The following is a 20,648-nucleotide window of genomic DNA, read 5'->3' on the forward strand; positions in this document are numbered from 1 at the left end:
CACACACAATTATGCACACCTATCTATGTAAAGTACAGATAGTGATATACACGCATACCGTATTCACACGTAAAAGCGAAATAGATTAACTTCATCGTATGCAAACACATGCAACATGCTGTCTCTTATGCCCACACACATGCACACACACACGCACATACAAGCATACTGTCTCTGACACACACACATGCACACAGTTTTCTTATCCACTTTCGGCTTTTATTGCTTTTCTGAAGTGTTGGAGTAAGCCTCACTGACCCTCTGACCACAGACTGAGCGCATTAATAATTCACCAACTTGATCTCTTCAGCCAGGGGTTGTAAACACACACACACACACACACACACACCAGGACCAACAACAAAATGCTCTTGAATTCCCCAGTCATTTCAAGCTAGTTCTGATGCTATTGAGCGGAAAGCAAAGGAAGTGGAGAAGGCAGAAAACTCAGTTGCTTCCACTTTGTCACATGAATGAGTGGTTGAATAACAGAAAGGCAGATGGCAGGGGCCGCCCTCACAAAGCAAGGTGTGTGTGTGTTTGCAAGCCAACTTTGAGCTCATATCCCTGGCTTTTCAGTCTCACAGGGCTGGCTCAGGTTAAACCAGAGTAGATCGCCATGGTAACCTGCACAGTCAACCTGTAAAAGGCAAGGTTAAATTCAGATCAGAGAGGATCAGATCAAAGTCATCAATCAACTCTCAAGAATAAAACAAAGACAAAGGCTATTTTGGTTGAATCCAGGTATAATATCAGGTAACCATTTGAGCATAATTATACTGAATAAATATTGTAGCATTTCTGACAGGAGGTGGTTCAGTGCTGTTTATAGATTTTTTTCACAGCAGAAATTTTAACTGGTCTTAAGGCCAGGTCAAACCAGCATTTAAAATGGCAAAAATTTCTTGGTGAAATAAATCCATCTCAATGTGTTAGTGGATCCGCACAGTAAATCCATGCAAATTTTTCACATCGAGTTTAACTTTGGTAAACTGCAAACTGCCCTGCAAATATTCACTAATAGCAAAATCATCTTCACAGTGCGGACTTATGAGGAAACAGGGGAAAATCCAAAATGGAGGAAGCTATAATAGCTCACTGCATGGATGTATAAAGAGAACTGGATACAGGAACAGCGCCAGGCTTTAAAGCAAATTTGACATTGTGGCCAAACCGTGTACTTACAACATCACGTGATGCACACTGGCCCAAAAAGACTTTTTCCCCACAGACTTACATTGTGAAAGTGACATCTGTGAATCAGTGGATACATTTTTCGAGCGTCACAACCCCACAAAATGAGCCGTTTCTCTATCAGAATTTGATCCATTAGTGCTAAACTGGAAGTTAGCTGTTGGCGCATGTGGCCCATAGAGTGTGCACAGTATTTTCATCCAGGTACTTTCTTTACAGCATGAATTGGCTTTTTTAGCTTCATGCGCCACTGAGCAACTTGAACGAATGGAGCCCCGACTCCAGTGCTGTATCCAGTTCTCTTCATACATCCACTGCTTACTGGCACCATCCACTTTTATTGTACCTATAGGAGTATCCCAGTCAATGGTAGAAATTTGTCTTTTACGTCCATTAGCAACCAAGCTAAGAAGCTTGCTAACTGAAAGCAAGCAGTTAGCAAGCTTGCCTAGCACAGAGAAAATAGAAAAAAGCTCTGGGAGCATGTCCCTTTTGGCTAGCATATTAGCACTTATCTCACCAGCTACAAATGTTTACCAACTAGCCCTGTGAGTCACCACGTCACCAAGGTTTGAGACCCAAATATTTCAAAAAGACATGCAGATGAATTTTGCTTTGCCACTTTCTGGGATGACCAGGCCTTTAGAAGGAAAAGCACGGGAGTAGCTAATAACATTAACGGTGGCTCAGTTTCATCAATTGTCCCAGTAAGCCACATTAGCAGCACAAAAGAACTGGCTCATCTAAACTGAAGATGTCATTATTATGACACCTATTATGTTATCAATTACACCTGTGTTTTTTTCTGCTGTGACATGTTAAAATGTTTGTGAAGAAGGTCTGCTGCATTCATAATCTATCACCCCAAGCCCTGAAAATCAGTGAACATGAACAGAAAATCACTGAATATGTGACAAAAAAGAAGGTACACTGTGCTCTAATGGCTGGCAGTGTGTTTCTTGCATGTCAACAGGGCTAGGTAATATATTAGAAACACCTTTCAGTATAACATAGTTCAATACTGTAAGTTTTAGAGGTTTCAACCTGGTGACTTAATCTTATAGTGTACTATGGTTGTATGGTGGGTGGTACAAGCTGTTATTACTGTTACTTTGACCGTGATCTATTTAGAGAAAAACCTGAATGGCTGACATGACACCTGGACTGTATGTCTAATTGCTCTGACAGGTTCACCCACCTTTAGCAGCAATAAGCTGCTCATATATATTCACCCTGGGTTTTAAAATATTTGTAGGTCTGAGTCACATTAAAGGATTGTGTTACAAGTCAGTCAGTACCAAATTACATGGAAATGCGCAGAGTAGGTTTGGAAATATCCTGGCCCAACATTACTTTGGGCAGTGATATCTCTGAACCTACACTCCAAATTTCCATTTAATTTGGTTTTTATTTTCAGAATGAACATTTGTCCATGTCGTTATATCCCAAACATTAATTACCATATTTTCAAAAAATGAATTGAAATTAGTGGTGAATTCTGTAGCACCGTGGTGTTTGAATGGTTACAGCAAATGCCACGTAACTGCAATATCCCTGGTTAGGACTCCGCCTGGGGACTTTTGTTGCATGTCATACCCCTCTCTCTCACCCTTGTTTTCTGTCTGCTTCGCCACTATCAGCTCTCAATTAAAGGAAAAAATGCCCAAAAAAACATATCTTTAAAAAAAAAGAAGAAGAAAAGCAAATAAGCTGTGAATTCCAATTAAATTTCCTGAACATAAAATGCTCTCCAGACATAGTTGTTAGGGGAACCCCAGGGCAAAAATTTGTTGTTGGGCACCTATTGAAACACAAATCTCCAGTCCTCTCTCCATTGTACCCTATTGCCCCCAGGTTCCCATGAAACACAAGACTACACATTGCAGGTTCAACATACACCCAAAGCAAACAAACAGTCTTCTTATGCTGGAGCAGGCTACTCCCTGGTGCCAGGTTTTTGTGTCAGGCAGTTTGAGGCATTGCGAGTAACCCCTTTCTTGCCAAAAGTGAAACCTTTACATATATTACAGTATTCTACAGCTTATACAGGTTTGCAAGTGAGGTGGATTCATCTTTCCTATACAAATTAATCAAATTATGTGCAACTACATGTAGTGAAGCTCTGCTTTTGGGGCCCCTGTGGTCTCTCACGGCCTGACAATTACCTTCATTGCCCAGTTGGTTATTCAGCCTAGTCCCCAGAGGATGACATGTTTCATCACAAACATTTCAACCTTACACACATATTTTGTAGTTAGACATGATTGATTGATTAATTGATTTTATTTATGGATTATCAGACACACACAAAAAAAAAAAAACTCCAAGGGCTAACATGTTAAAGTGAAAACACTTATTTCCAACATGGTCCCAAGATGAAAGAAACATAGAGAAGCACAAGACATTCAACATAAAAACTAAATAATGCAATCCTGAAACCCACAAACACATCACCACAATTTAAGAAATAAAAAATAATACCTCTCACATCAAAAAACAAGGACAGCTAAAGTAACAATGTAATTGCAGTTATCATTATAAATCTGTGACCCTGTTCCAGTTTGACAGATTGACATGACAGTTGCCATGTACATCTATGACCTTTCATGTAGCCCTACCCAACCCTCAGATCGACCAACTCATTTTTAGTGAAACTTTAAGATTCTAAAAATAGCATAGCATCATTATGTTTTTCATTCAATCCAAAACTTTGGTAGACTCTAGACTCTTGTTTCACTTCTTCTTGTAACTAACTGGATGATCCCCCACCTCTCTCTCTTTCTCTCTCTTTGTTTTGGTCCAGTGGGTTGGACAGGGAGCGGCGGGGAGTGGAAGCCAAGGAGGATCCACCAATTCCCTGAAGACACCACCATCACCATAACCACACACACACACACACACACACACACACAAACACACACACGCACACACACACACACACACACACACAAACACACACACCACACACACAACACACACACACACACACACACACACACACACACACACACACCACACACACAAACACACACAGAGCCTCAGGGTGGTAGAATGACGACCTGCAGATAGCCCTACTGAAATGTTAAAACATACAGTATAAGGTTTGACTAACAAGTGACTACAGTAGTAACATCAGCTATAAGCCATTACTCAAACTGATGTGTCTTTAGATTGAACTAGGCTTTAGTGTGCTGAGACTGCAGCAAAGGTTAATACCCACTTCTTACTTCTTCTTGTGTCTTCACAACCAAAAACCACTTAACTACATTCCAAGTGAACTACGACAGTACTTTCATTCATCATTTTGACTTGTAACTGAAAGTATTAACAGATTGAGATTATCTAACAGATCAAGCTTCTTCTTTCTTTTTTTTTTTTTTTTTTAGCAAATCACAGTTTGTGGACCAAAATCATTAATTTTTAGGCAAACGTGTGAAGCTACAACTGTCGATTTGTGATCAACTACCATAGTACAGTATTTGCTCTACAGTAAGAGTTAGAAAGGTGAGATTACATGCTTAGAAATGACAGAGAGGACATTCCTGTTCAAATCAACAAAGCTTCAGCTCTTTTGAACATTTGCTTTGGTTTTTACAGGCATGAACAAATGAGATTTTCTTAGTTTCTTAGAAACCTTAGTTTTACTTTATGGGTGACTTTCTCATAGAATGCTTCCTGTAAAGATGTAAACTGAAGATTTTCTCCATGAATGTGTAAAGCAGCTGAGAGAAGGAACAAAAAGTGTTTTATTTATTGCATGTTAAATTGTCATACTTTGTTAACAGGGTGTGGTCAAAATAAAGAAAATGCAAGCATAACAGTCGTCATCTGTGTTGAAATTGGCATCTTTATATGGCAATAGACCGCTGATCTCTTTGAAGGCAACATCATCAAATACTAATCTCTAAGTATGACAGCTAATGATTCTCACTGATATTCTTGGCCTTTTGAGTTAAAGGATAATTCTAGTTTATAACAACAAGGATATTATTTTGTAGTTATGACAGTTGTTCTCACCAAGTTAAAAGATTCAATGACCAACCAGTGCTATTTGCAGTGCAGGTTTTATATGTTTTAGTTTGCTTGAGGCAGTTTGATTAAACACAAGTTAATTTAGGAACATGCACCCATGTGACCTCAATATAAGCTAAACAAATCTAGATTTTGAAGTAGGGGTCCCTTTATAAGGCACAGCCTAAAGGTTAGGTAATAATGCAGGATCCACCTGTATTTATATTATACTTAAAGCAGCATTAATTTTGTACTTAAAGAATCATCATTCATACTTTTTTGGCCACCATTTTTTTTGGCCAAACCAAACATTGATGTGTTATTGCAAACATTTTTGACAAATGAAAGTCCAATATTCACTCTCTTTTAGCTCTGTTTGGTCTCCACCAACTCCTTAGGGAAATATTTTGTGCTTTAATTGCTAAAGCTGCTAAATGTTCCCATATGTTGTCGCTAACATTTGGTGCTAGGTAAGTACTGTAGTTTACAGTGGGTTTTTTAAAGCTTTGTTGCTGCTGGAAATTAGGTTGATGAGAGCCGCGAGACTAAACCAAAACAGTAAAGTTGCGGATTGTAAAAACAAAACAGAGAGCTTAAAGACACTTAAATGTTCTGCATAGAATGAGGAGGGACTACAGAGTTGGGTGGTAAATTTCAGTGGTTTTTACATCATCAGTGAGCTTTTACATTACAAGTAGTAATTTGATTATTAGCATGAAATATCAGTTAGTGCAGCTTTAATTGTTGCAAATTCCTATACAAATTTGCAGTTAATCAAATTATGTACAACTAGTCAACATGCATTGAAACTGGAGCTTTTAGGGACCCTGGCAGAGTCAGGTCTATTATTACCATATTTCTATTATTTATTACCATAAATAATAGAGATGATGGCCAAAACTGCAAAACATGTTACATTATTAAAGTAATTATTAAGAATTATCCTCTAACGACATTTTAGATGCAGCTCTGGAATATGCATAGTTTCCAGAAAGTCTTCTTGTGTGGCTAACAACACTCTTATCAAACCAGTGAGAAATTCCTTGTGCCTTTTTGATCGGGGCTTTGTCACTGCAGAAGGCTCCCATTTGGAAAGAAGTCCAACATACAATGAAGGTAATCACTCAGAATCGTGTTGTCATTAGCAATTGGTCATTCCTTTGCCATGACATTAGTATATAGATTTATAAAAACACACTTGCAGTTTCCCTATCCTATTGCAAGGGGACCATGCTTTTTGTCTTTAATTTAGACCACACCCTGCAGTTGTTTTAATAAGCCAGTGTTTGGTTTTAGAAATTCAAATTAATGCCAGTATTATTTATGTCTTTGTATTGGACACTGTCACAAATAACGATGACAATTTCTTCTGTGTTTGTAGGTACAATGCATGCATCATTTTTCTGTGAGTCATTTTTAAATCTCTTTTGTTGTGAGATACTAATCATATTGTAAACACAAGGTGTACTATGAAACTAAGGCAGATTGTGTAAATTGTCCATTCGGATGTTATTAATAAATATTTCTATATATAGCATGGGTTGGTTTATGGGGGTTGTGCAATAGAAACAGAAAAAACGTTTCAGAGAGAGTGAGAGAGATTGAACAAGACGGACCGATACATACACAAACATATCCCCCCTCAGGCTTTTTATTTCCTCCACTTCACACCTGTGTTGTGAGCTCTCCCAACAGATCACTGTGATTGAAAGACCTATGAAGAGCCTCTGACAACACACATACACACCTTCACTGATGCGTGTGTATGTGTGTGTGTTTATGTGGATGATGTTCCTGGTATTTTTCCAATAACCTAGGAGCTGCACTCATTAAACATCCCCTCTAGACATGTTTTAAAATACTGTATTACTCTGCTTTGAAATATAACTATGGCTATGTTTTTTTCATAACATTTCAATTATCTACTGCTTCATCACTGAAATATCCAGAATGCATAGAAATATATATTGTGTACACACATGTGTATATACATGTCAGAAATTTAACCGCTTGACACAAAATGTCTCCTATTATACTATATACTTAAAAGTCCATTCTCAGTGTATGTGCTCTGCATGGAGGCTTCAAGTTTCCACATCACACTTGTGTAGGTTGAATATTGGACCAGGATTGACTCCAAACTAGTTGTGATGTCACAGATCATGCTTACAGGTCCCTTATAAGCAGATTTTCAATGAGCACAAAGAAACTTTCCACTTTCAGCAGATGAATGTGAAAACAAACTCTGCACATAGATTAGACAAGGCAATGTAAAGCAAGGCAAGGTCACTTTATTTATATAGCAGATTTCATACCAGGGGCAATTCAAGTGCTTTACAGAAAATAAAATAATAAGAATATTGTAGCAAGAACAATTAATGTTATTAAAAACACCAATGTGAGTGTAATAAAATAACGATTATAACAAAACAAACAATTAAAATCAATTAAAAACATGTAAAACTGAATAAAATTATGTAGACACATGTAAACGAATGCTAGAAAGAAAAATACAATTATTGTATTGTATATAGTTATTCTGCAAGGTGAAGTTAAAACATCCAACTGTAGGAATAAGAAGAAAAACACATTTTTGAGTGGAGGAGGACTTTAAAAGACACTATATAAAGAAAGAGCATCTTTCAACACAATTTTGTTTGCTTGATGATTAATGGGAGAGGAAAGAAGAAACAACACAAATCTGTTTTCAGTTTTTGGACTTTTTCTCTAATCTTTGATTTTTGGTGAAATATTGGATCATTTGAACATTTATTGAAATGAAACCATGTGAGAAGTTTAGAGGGAAAAATCACTATTTGGTGGAGCTGTTAACAACTCATAGACATCTGAAATGTGACCCGACTACACCTTGCTTTTTGAAAAACATCTAAAGCCAAAAAGGTTGGAAACCACTGGTTTCATCTTTAACAATGTGTTGTATTTTAAAAGCTTGTTATATTATCCATTGTGTCAAATCTTCATCTGAAAAGTAACTGAAGCTGTCAAATAAATGTAGTGGAGTAGAAAGTACAATATTTCCCTCTGAAATGTAGTGGAGTGGAAGTATAAAGTAGCATTAAATGGAAATACTCAAGTAAAGTACAAGTATCTCAAAATTGTACTGAAGTACAGTACTTGAGTAAATGTACTTAGTTACTTTCCACCACTGCTAGTCGCTAATCTTGTCTGCCTGCTGTTTGGTGCTGGGCAGGTGGTATAAAGTAGTTTTATAGTAGTTTTATCAGGGGTTTTTTTTGTTTTGTTTTGTTTTGCTTTGGGTTTTTTTTGCTGAAAGCAGCTACATGTTGTTTCTGGAAACAAGGTTGATGACAGCAGTGAAAAATAGTTGCCAGTAAAATTAAAACAATTAGCTGAAAGATGCTAAAACGCTTTGCAGAGAGGAGGAGAGCTCTTTTTTTGTGGGTTCATCATCGCGTGCCCCCTGTCATATTACACAAAGTCATTTGATCCATTGTTCAAATAAAAATATTGATTAGTGCAGCTTTCAGCCTGACCATCTCCATCCTGACACAGGTCTCTCCCCTAGCCCCTAGAGGTGGGTAAAATGTATTTAGCTGGTGGTGGTTACTGCTTCCTTTTCTACAACACACCGCTCGTAGCCTCAAACATCTGCATGCTCCCACCACCACTCCCCAATTCATGTGCTTTTGCAGGTGTCTCATTTCTAGTCTCTCAGATCCAGTTCTACCAGCAGCTGCAGCGCAATCTGCCAGTTACAATCATAACATCATCAAGACTCTTCAGGCGCCATTCACATTTTCTTCTTTGGTAAACTGTTTCCACAGTTACTCAAGGTGAGTTTATTCTTTTTTAGGATGTTGAATGGTTATGGGTGTGTTTGTCCAATGACAGGCTTTGTGTTGGATTTAGGATTTATGTCGTCCCCTGCTACCTAACCTCAGACTGTGCTTGTGATAGAGGGCACAGGTTGATCAGTTAATCGTAAATGCAGATCATTTTAAGCATTGGAAAAAAACCACTCATACTGTCCATTTAGGCTGCACAATTAATCACATAATAACAGCATCATAACCTCATCTTGCCCAAGTAATTAGGCTAGATCTGCTGAGATATTGACACTCTACATTTAGTGCCTGCTGTGGTGCATTAAGCCATCAAGCCCCCTTCTACTGACAGGTTAATTGTTGGTCTGACCAATGGCAGGTATTTATTTTCAGCACAATCTGATGGCGATGATTTGATTTTCACCAAATATCTTTTATATTTATTTTTATATCACTTGATCTAATGGTGGTATTGAGCACCATGACACAATTAAGACTGAACAACATACAATTAATCATGATCATGATTAATTGTATGCAGAACAAAGGGTCCTGTTGCTAAGATATCTGCAGTATGACAAAGGAAGGCACTTTGGAACACCGGTGAGCGCTTCATCTAATTTACTTAACTTTATGAGTTTAATAAGACGTAACAGAGAAGTAACAGCATGACCACAGTGTCTCAGATTAGAAGGAGGTTAAAATCATGGTGCAGATAGAGAGAGGGGTGTTGTCACATGCTGTATACAGACAAAGCTCCTGACACACACTCCAACATGTGATGCCTGCACTGTATGTTTGAACAATTTTTGTTGCTGAACCATCTTCACAGTCTACAACAATGGGTCGTCTTCAAGGAAGAAAAAAGGCTTTTCTCTTCACAGCCAGCAAGAGACCTGCTGAAGAGGCACTTTGACCTGTAATAACACAATCACTGTCTGTTACTTTGCCCCTGTGGAATATCCTTGCTAACCCGGTGAAGCAAAATGAGAAGAAAAGAAACTGAAAAAATATATTCAGCCATTCAATAAGATTTCCCTTGTTGTCTTGTGGTTCAAAGTATGACAATGCAGGGAAGACAGGAACAAGACTCTCAGGTGAGAGATAGCTGAGCCAACAGTTAAAGCCGCAGTGATGTGGCGTCTGAGTGATGTTTGGGATTATATTCTGTCTGAGGCTTCCTGTGTTACTAATACAATGGGGTTGACATATCAGTTTCACAGTGTACAAAGGCTCCAAGCGAACTGAAAAGTGCTTCCATGATGAGACTGCTACAGATAAAACTAACTAGGCAGAATGCAGACACAGTATTTATGCTGACTGTGACAACATTATCAGTCATTTATATTCACAGTTCCAAGCCACAGATCACTGAGGAATCTGCCTTGTTTACAAATTAAGGGGCATTAGTGAAGACGAAGTGCATCCTGGATGTTATTCAGCTTATCAAGAAGCACTAAAACTGATCCAACAATGATGCACCTCCAGCCTACATATGAGGCCAATTTGTCCACCTAATTTATCCCTCTTGTGCTCTTAAAGGCAATTTGCAGAAAACTGCTGCTAAGCACTTTTGGAAATGTTTGTATTGCTCTGTGGATATTTTGTACTCTTCTTACCATTGCTGCTGTAGGCGCTCAGAGCGAGATGATACTCATGAAAACATCTATAGCCCATAAAAATGTCCCATGATAGGTTGAGCTGCTTTGCCACAGGCTAAACTCTAATTTGTCAGTTAAAAGTTTGATAACTGTGTGTTCAGACAGAACGCAAAGCGAATTTTAGATGCAGCACGATCACATACAAAGTTGATGCAAAGACACAAGTAAATGAAAATTGGCCCGAGGCAGTGCGAGTTGACAAAAATACATTTTACATTTACATTTTGTCATTTGGCAGATGCTTTTATCCAAAGCAACTTCCAACCGAGGCAAGACAATCAAGTGTTAGAGGACAGTGACTTTGAAAGAGCCGTGGTACAAATTCTCAACTAGCTGACCAGGTACAAGTGCGATGAGTAAGAGCACTAGACAGAAAAGTAAAAAGCATTTACAAGAGTCCAATCCTCAGAATGCTTAGCCTTAGAATGACACACAGCTGAAACTGACTATCAGTTCAGGACCAGTGTGTAGGATTTAGTGGCATCTAGCAGTGAGATTGTTGATTGCAACCAATTAAATACCCCCCCCCCCCCCCCCCCCCCCCCTCCCCTAGACACTGCACCTTTATATACTTCAGCAGACAATGCTCAACAAAATTAGCAAAACAAAGTGAGTGGGCGTGATGGCTAATAGTTCCCTGAAACTATGCATATAAACATTCGAATGAATTGAAAATGTTTCAACTTGAGCGAAAATCAAGCGGTCCAGCGGTCAAACACAACGAGTAATGTGAGGCAAAAATTCACTTTGCATTCTGTCTGGTAGACTGATCTGAAAACCAGGAACTTTGAAACATGTTCCTTGTGCTATAATAAGCTACTTCACTTCTGTGTTAAGGTACTTACAGAAAGTGAGCAGGTGCTGCTGTCACTTCCATTGTTTTCAGCATAAACAAGATGGCAGCCACCGAGGTCAACGCAAGAGGCAGTGACAAGGAGAGAGAAGGCTTCTGCTGCGCTGTTGAGTACACACGGTTATTAATTTCAAAGTTTGATTAGCCCATTTGGGCTAAAACACTTCATGGTAGCTACACTTGCCATATTAATCATGTCATATTGCTAACCATTTCCTCTATGTCAAATTACAACCTGCTCTACTTTTCTACAGTACATGATGAGATTGGAGCAGCTGGGTAGCAGCAACACGTGTGTATGGTACAGGCACCTTTACATTAGCTGCAGTTGTTACTGAAGTAACAATGCAAGCTAGAAGAAAGATGCAGACATTGGTAAAGTACCACAGTCAAGTTAAACTATGGGTATATTGCAGGTTTGACTCAAATGATGCATGAAAGTACATCAATAACATGTTTAACACATGATGCAGATCAACTAACAGATACTGTAGTTTGGATACCATAGAAATGCAAGCTAAGATATGCAGTGTTTGGTATTTGTGCACAATTAGTGTCCGACTTAAATGGAGTTATTATTATAACAAAGGTTCAGGAATAAGACCACGAGCCTCTCTCTCACTAAATTCAATCACCTGCGCCTCACTAATTCAATCATCCATGCATACCTATATAAGCCTGTCTAACTCCTTTCTCTCCCGTTCGTCTCAGTTCTCACACAACCTACGACACACTTGCATCGCAAACGCTTACCTCCCGCCCGCGATCCATCTTCAACATCTTCAACCGGATGTTTTCTCACCTCCGGCGAGCTCTCAAGGAGTCGGTCATCCCACACCTACGAAACAATGTTAAAGACAAACTTTCCAACTCTATGCAGACTCTACTTCCGTCAACTCTCTCGCTGGCAGCTCAAATCCTCCCGCTCTTCCGGGTTAATTGTCCGCCGCTGGGCTGACGCACACCAATGATGTCACAACACCGCCTACTACAACAGAGCCACTATGGTGCAGCAACAGACTGCTTGAGCTGTAGCTAGGGTGAGGTCGTATTTCCCCATGTGCCTGCTCCCTACGTCTTAATTGCCTCATGTTTTTGTTTCATCCCTGCGTCTATGAGCCGCACATCTTACCACTTCACACGCATCCCTTCATCCCTTCATTGTGATTCCATTTGGTCCCTGATCATCCCCATGCCATCCACCTCCTTCATCCCTCTCCACGACCCCATCATTCCACCGTACACGACCCGGACCAACCTTCAGATCCCATCCATCCCCCGGCAATCGACCCACTTCATCCCTCTCCTCGGCCCCCATCCCGCCCACCATACACTATCCTCATCCAATCCTGAACCCTCTCGACATTCCAAATAAAACTACTTTTTATACCGTTCCAATAGCGTGGTCTTTGTTAGTGAACAGGAGTTGATAGTCAATGACAAATACAGGAGCAAAATACTGCATATTAAAAGCAAACTCCACATATAAACTGGACTGCTGGGTGTAGTTCCTCTTTATTATGGAGAAGGAAGGTGCCTCAAAGAAAATAATATTTAATCAGACATGCATGTCAGCTGCTGCTAATCTCTATAGAAGAGTGTTTGTGTCTGTGTTCCTGCACTGGAGGAGTGTTTTTTGAATTGTATCATGTTGACACAACAGATGAAGCAAAATTACTCAGAAATGTGACAGACTTGATTATTGATGGTTTCTGTGCCTGAATATTTCAAGGATGAGGATGAGGATGCATTTTCTGCTGGTCACTTGAGTGCATACATTTTATTTGTGTAAAATATAAAATTCCCAGTCACATTAAATGCAAACTGAGAGCATCATTTTCAAATATGAAACATGTCCTAATTATAAGTATTAAAGTTCGATCGTTAAAGCTTTTAAAGTGAACAACACAGTATTTACCAGAAATATGCTCTATTTTTTGTATTAAAAGAGATGAAGATACATAGATCAAATGCAGATAAACAACAGATTAAAGGAAAAAAGAATGAGTGGACAAATATAACAAATGCAGATGCTACCACACATGGCACAAGGGATTAGTGAATGGTTTGATGATAATGACAGTAGTGCAAATCATCGGCTACGGCCTTCAAAGTCACCAGATCTCAACCCAGTTGAACCTCTGCTGTTAGTCAGGTCTCTCTACCACCATTATCAAAACACCAAATAAAGGAATATCTTTTTGAAGAATGTTATTCATCTCTCCAGCAGAGTTCAAAAACACTATGACAAGGGGCACTGAAGCTTTTCCAGAGCTTCCTGGTAAATCAACGCCTTAATACTTGTTGGTTTTTCAGTATATATAAAAGACCATAAAATAGCATAATAAGATGCCAGCAGAAATGGCAGGGTAATGACATGCCAAAAGCAAAACAGAACAGTTAAAGTGATGGAGCATCCTGTCAGTGTTGACAGAAGAACAGCAGGAAAACCTTGTCACAAATTAATGTCAAAATTGTATAGTGGCAGTGAATTCTGACACCTGACAGAATTACACCTCATCTGGAGACAACTATAGAAATTATTGAAGATTTTATTCCTAATACTAAGATACTAGTACTTAGTATTTCCTGTGCTCCTTCAAAAATCATTTCACAATCTCACTTCTGGTTGGGATCTTAGTTTTCATACATTGCACCAGTCAGGTTAAATCTGGCTTTGATCTTGCCTCTTCTGTAGGAGTTGTCTTGTGTTGAGAAAGTATGTGTTGTGATGTGTTTTAAATGCCGTTTATATTCGTTTAGGTGAGCTAGAACCAGGACTCTTTGGATGACAATGGGCCTTATGAAAGAACATTTTCCTATTCTCATCAGCCTGATGAATGTTACCTGTTCATGAGCTGGTGTACATTCCAGAGATTCAATCTTTAGCATAATCAGTGCTATTAAAATTGCCATATGCTAAGGCGACCTGCTCTACTCCATTTTGTGACAAAAATATTACCAAAGAGCGAAAACAAGAATTTCACACCGCAGAGCTTCAAGTCCTGTTTTCAGGAATCAGTAGACAAAAACATAACAAATTTATGAGTGTCAGTGGTAGGGGGCCCAAAACAAAAAGAAAATATTAATACAGCTGCCAACGACTTGTCATTAGAGCAGCTCTGTATTGTGACAGAAATGAAGAGGGAATGCTTTGACATGAAGTTAGATGCATCTTTCTAAAGCAAAGCGGTCCCTGGTGGGAGGTGGTCGAGGGATGTGACAGTCACTGAGATATTAGACGAGAGAACAGGCTATTGTAGCCTACAGGAGGTGATGTTATAGTGTCAGCTGCAACAGAAGATGATAGTGGACAGAGACCTGCAGTGAGGCACAGAGGCAGCTGTTTACAACAACCACTGAAATGTAGAAGTAGCCGCGCCGAACTATGACAATAAAAATAATAAAATCTAAAAAATCTCTCAGTATATCACCCGCCATGATGATGATAAGATGGTGAACAGAATAATTTAGCAGTTTGTATTGATTATATATCTTAATTTAGGTGATTTTGATATCATATTCCAAATTCATTCAGATTAAGAAATTATAATGAGAAAATAGATGAAAGCAACAAATTTTCTTAAATCACTCATATGTGTGTCCTAAGACAGCCTGGTCGCCAGAATAAAACGTTGGCAGTTTACATTTCTGACAACCGCAGAAGCGTTGAATATCTACATTTCAACACGTGAAATACGTAGCATATTAACATTTCACCAAAACGTATCATATCAACATTTCTACAAAACGTAGCATATTAACATTTCAACAATATGTATCATATCAAAATGTCAACAAAACGTATCATATGAACATTTTCAAAATACGTATCATCTCAACATTTCTATAGTGACGTAGCTCACATGCGATCTGTATGAGCTGATCTCCTATGGAGGAGAAGGGGCAGGTGGATGGTTAGTAAGTTTCTTGGCAGCAAGTTGGAGGTCAGCAGAGAGCACGGTTCGAGACCACCTCGAAACCCTTTTCAACCGACAAAATCGGGTGTTTTTAGTGAGACATCGGCCATTTTTATTTTATTTTTTATTTTTATTTTAACCCAAACCATGATCTTTCCCTAACCCTAACCAAGTGGTCTTTTTGCCTAAATCTAACCAGACCTTAACCACAGCGTTGTCACACCATAAAACATCATTATGCAACGGGTAGAAATGTTAATATGCTACATTTGTAGAAATGTTGATATGATACGTATTTCACATGTTGAAACGTAGATATTAAACGTTTCTGTGGTTTGCAGAACAATCAATGCTAACATTTTCTTCTGATGATTGGGTTGCCTAAGAATAAATCTGAGTCAGTTGGGCAGTTATTTTGGTCTACACCGAACAACCACTGGCTGGACTGCCATGAAACTGTACAGACATTAATGTTCCACACAAGATGAGGTCAAAGTTTAGTTTGTCCAATACTTTAATTCATTACCAAATACCTACAAAACTGACATTTCTATCAGCCTCAGCTGTACAGTAGTTAAAATATTGGCATGCTAACATGGTAAACTATGATGACAACCCTGGTTAGCATTATCTGCAAAAAAAACATTAGCATCTTCATCACTACAAGCATGCTAGCATACTGACATTACCATTTGGCTAAAAGCACTGCTGTGCCTGAGTACAGCTTCACAGAGCTGCTAGCATGGCTGTAGACACTTGTCTCTTTACCTCCCTCTTCATTCTCTGTTGGCTCATGTAATTTAATTGTGTTGCAGTTTCAGCAAAGAATTTCTTAGAAACACATTTCAGTCTCAATGAGCGTCTGTAGTAAAGGAAAAATTAAATAAATAAAAAACTGTGCGCTCATTTCAGCTCTGTGGTCTTTTGCTTGCTCGGGAGACCCCAACTTGTAAAACCGTGGACCTTTCCTCTTTTAACACCCGAGATGGACTTCAACATAAACTACAAATTTATCTCAAATTATAATGTAGGCCATCAGTATATTGGAGTTTGATTGAGAAAGGGGGCTGCTGAGAAGTATTTGGATATCTTCATCATAAATGCTTTCAGTTACAGTTAAGCCTGTTGTTAATTCTGCTTATGCAGACGTGTAGGTGTTTAGCTACAGCTTAATTTGAATACACTCCCACACACTGTTGCTTTGTGCTGTTTATCTCCCCATTCCCATTTTAACAGATCACTAAGGATACCACATCCAACCAGCGAGACCTATTTAATTCACTTAGTCAAACATTTACTGTAGTGGATGCAAGCATCTGATGAAGCACAAACTCAACACTATTCACTTTTAATTACTTAAAAGACTCTTTTACTCAAATCTTTGAATACATGTGAAAATGGACTGAATCTAATTACTGGTTTTCAATTGATTGGTTTTTCTGTGGTCCACCCAGGCTGTGTAAGTCCAGTCCATTCTCATTCCCAGGGTGTCAAATAACGCTGTTTTATCACGCCCCTCTGCGTCACTTTTTAACGCACTTTTTAGACACCATGAGACTGATGACATCTATATAAGGTGACAAATGTCCTTATTTAGAGGTGGCGGGTTGGGTGGATGGCTAGATAAATAGTTTATAAGTAGTTGGCAAAAAGTTGAACTGCTGCAGGAGACAACTGTTCACTTCCTGCTTCCAGCCACATTTTAACAGTGATTTGTATTTCTTGTAAAATGCGTCTAATAATGACGAGGATGGGTTTACATTGGAGTAAGTTGAAAGCCTGGTGTGTCTGTATCAGACATTGAGGGGTGTGATAAAGCGGCGCTGTTTGATGCCCTTGGAATGAGAATGGGTTGGTAAGTCAGAGTGCATTCATGGCAGTTCAAATAAACCACAAGCAGCAGTGTAAACAGATGGTAATTTGATGTTCTGTGTGATTCTGCCAAAGAGAGATGAATGAATGAATGAATGAATGAATATTTGTATGGTTTGTTTGGAGGCTCATCACCAGAGAACAGTGGAGACACTCCATTTTCACCATCTCATCTAAATGGAGACACTATTCCCTCTGTGTTTATATATGTGTTTATGTGTGTGTGTGTGTGTGCGCTTGATCTCAGAAAGAACAGCGAGGAGAGGGAAGGGTGGGTTGAGGTAGTCCTGAGATCATCCCACCAAGAAGCACTTAGTTGAAAGAGCAGCAAATAAAGTCAATTAGTCTGCAACCACACTACCACCAATGGGATTCCAACGAGCCTCAACTGCGATACACACAAATGTGCACACACTCACACATGCTGAAATTGCTCAGACATGCTGCTAATGGTACCACTATGGATATCTATTCTCTTCTTCCTGTCACTGAGCATTGAGTTACTGACTTGTTTGTGGAAAAATGCATAGCTAAATATGAGCTGGATGCACTAAAGTAATGCTCAGTAACACTAAAATGCATTGATACTGAACATAAACTGAATGCATAGAAAGATGGACATGCAAGAACACAATGCAAATATGTGGGTAGCATCATATGGTGAAATAAGCAATTAGCTTGCACAGGTTGATTCTGTGGTTTACACATACATTTTTATGACATGACTTGCTTATTTACCCACCCAGCAGACATGGAGCAACATTAGCATTCATTTGGAGTAATGTTTGTGTCCACCTGATGAATATAAGATACTCACTTTACAATACTCACTTTCCTTTTAGCTCTGTTTTGGTCTAAATGCTTTAGTATGTTCACCAGCCAGTGGCTAGCTTTGTCTGTCTGCCATTTAGTGCTGGACAGGTACCAAAAACACCAAAAACAGCTGCCTGTTGCTGCCGGAAATAAGGTTGATGAGAGAGGTGAGAGTGAACCAAAACAGTAAGGTTTTGGAAAAAGTCAGACTCTTTTCCAGCACCACCTTGAACAATTAGAAGTATTGTGTTAAAATAAACAATTGCAATACTATGGGAATTCTAATTTCCTGTATTCTAGTACAGAGATAACTGGTTTCTGGGGGATATTGGTGGGGAATACAAATCAAAGGACTTCCAAGACACTGCTAACCTGCAATGCAGTCACAAGTTAATCATGCTTAAAGGGAATGAATTATGTTTTTTGTGATTATCTGTCATTAATATACTGTTATGATGTCAAATGTCCATTTTAAACATGGAACCTGCTTTGTTAGCAATGAGTTGAGTCAAATGTAATTTATTAGTAAATGTCTCTATATTTGGCAGTGCCAGTCATTTGCATCCATACATATGTGAGGTGCAACACACAGTGCAACGAGGGAAAGAGAATGTGTTGCATTAGCCTGGTGAACTAACAGTCAATAATGGTAGAAATGCAGTAAAAATATAGGCAAATGGTGGCATTAATCTTTTCTGAAAATGCTTAAAAACAATCTGACAAGGACATTGTTGTTATAGCGCCTCAAAGTCCAGATAAGGAGGAGGTTGGGGTTGATGGATGAGTTGACAAGACACGAGAGACCACTGTTCATATCACATCTCCTACAGACAGTCAACTTTGGCTTCTTTTAACCATGACCACAATTGTTCCGTAACTTTCACTAAGTAATTATTCTACCCGGAATCATAATCTCTCTCTCTAACCCTAACCAGATTGTTTTGGTGCCTAAATTGAGCCAAACCTCAACCAAAGCATTGTCAGATCAGAAAACAGTCATAGCATTTTGTAATGGTTTTGGTTGGCACTGACAAATGATGTCCTGCTGATAAGGAAACACTCAGATCAGAAAACACTTATATGGGTCAATTTAAAGGGCAATGACAAACTATGTGTTTTGTGTTTTTGTTTTGAGGACTTTGAGGATAATATAGCATTGGGTGGGGTTCGGGTCTCAAATTTGGCAGCCAGAATCAGGTTCAGCTAGGTCTTGAGGGTTTTTGGAATTGTCAAAATGTGAAACCTATATCTGATAGCTTAAAAATGCATAGTAACTCCAGTCAACACATTGAGGCTGGATTGAATCTGCCTTTCATTTACTTTTCAAAAGTGTTAGGAAAATTCTACAACTGATGCACGTAGAAATTAATTTCTAACTGTCCTGCAACACCTCCTTCTCTTTCTTTGTATTAATTTAATAAGGGAATAAATGAGGGATAATGTGTTTCACCTGGACTCACCTCGTCCCTGTACTTCATCAACAGTAAAGGTCACAAAAACTTTGTATTCATTGTGCAAAACTGTGAATAGTAGTGACAAAGCAACAATAGCTTGTCTTTTGGAGCCTCACTTGATAATTCAGTATCTCATAAAACACAGTCCTTGCTGCTACTGAGTGGACACACTGGACCCTCCTGTCTTTACTGAGTTACATCCTCCAAATGGTTTTACAGAGTCCTTTCCAGTCTGGAGTGACAAGTAACACAGGAAAACTCTAATTTAAGTGATGAAACATTCATACATCCATCAGTCTATACACTGATGTACAACAAATAAATCCTTTGTGGTTACAGTTAGAGAGGCGTGTGTGTATTTTTAGATTGTGCCATGAAAAGTGTTGGGAATAGAGTGATTTATGTAGATGAGACCATGAATATTTCACATCTACTGACAAATCAGAGTGCTGCTCTAGACTTTGAGCTCTCAGTTGCTTTCAGCTGTCCACCAGAGCTGGCAAATGTAACTAGATAAAGCTGAACCCATAGGGACTGGCTGACTGATAACAGAGAGCATGCTGGGAAGGAACCCCTGAATAAAACACGGACTTTGCTGTACCAGAGGTTCAAGGAGCTGCATATTTACATGTGTGTGCTGTATGTGCATATATAGACCGGCTGTTTGAACACAGTCTTCTCTGGGGATCATTGCTCAGTTTTACATATTACTTAATCTGCATCCTATAACATGTTAGTTATTGCTTGAAAGCTGTGCTAGATGACAAATGCTGCAAACTTCCAACAGATGAAACAGTTATGTCCTGCTGCTATATGAGGGTGCTGAAGTGCAAAATTGCCCAACAAAGCTTTAAACAAACATTCCCAAGCCTTGGTGTTTACAGGACTTACAAGGAATCACTCTTTGGTAGAATAAAGATGGATGATAAAGCACAAAGGCCTCATGTAACCTCATTACTGTGAAAGTTAGAATCCTTAAGGTTTTCATGAAGCCAAACCCCATTTTTGATGCTATTTGTGGTCTGCATTTTTTCTTCAATAGTCATTCAATGAACCATTTATTT

General features: G+C 38.9%; 1 protein-coding gene across 1 annotated transcript in view; it reads left to right on the forward strand.

The window, feature by feature from the left end:
• syt9b (synaptotagmin IXb) overlaps nucleotides 1–4,111 on the forward strand; it is a 50,518-nt gene extending 46,407 nt beyond the window's left edge. Inside the window, exon 8 of the mRNA XM_042410622.1 lies at nucleotides 3,998–4,111. Within this exon, the coding sequence (XP_042266556.1) occupies nucleotides 3,998–4,075 (78 nt within the window). The 3' untranslated portion in view covers nucleotides 4,076–4,111. The remainder of the gene's footprint in view (nucleotides 1–3,997) is intronic.
• Nucleotides 4,112–20,648: the final 16,537 nt, after the last annotated feature.

The sequence above is a fragment of the Thunnus maccoyii genome, chromosome 5 (genome assembly GCF_910596095.1).
Source record: "Thunnus maccoyii chromosome 5, fThuMac1.1, whole genome shotgun sequence".
Classification (NCBI taxonomy): Eukaryota; Metazoa; Chordata; class Actinopteri; order Scombriformes; family Scombridae; genus Thunnus; species Thunnus maccoyii.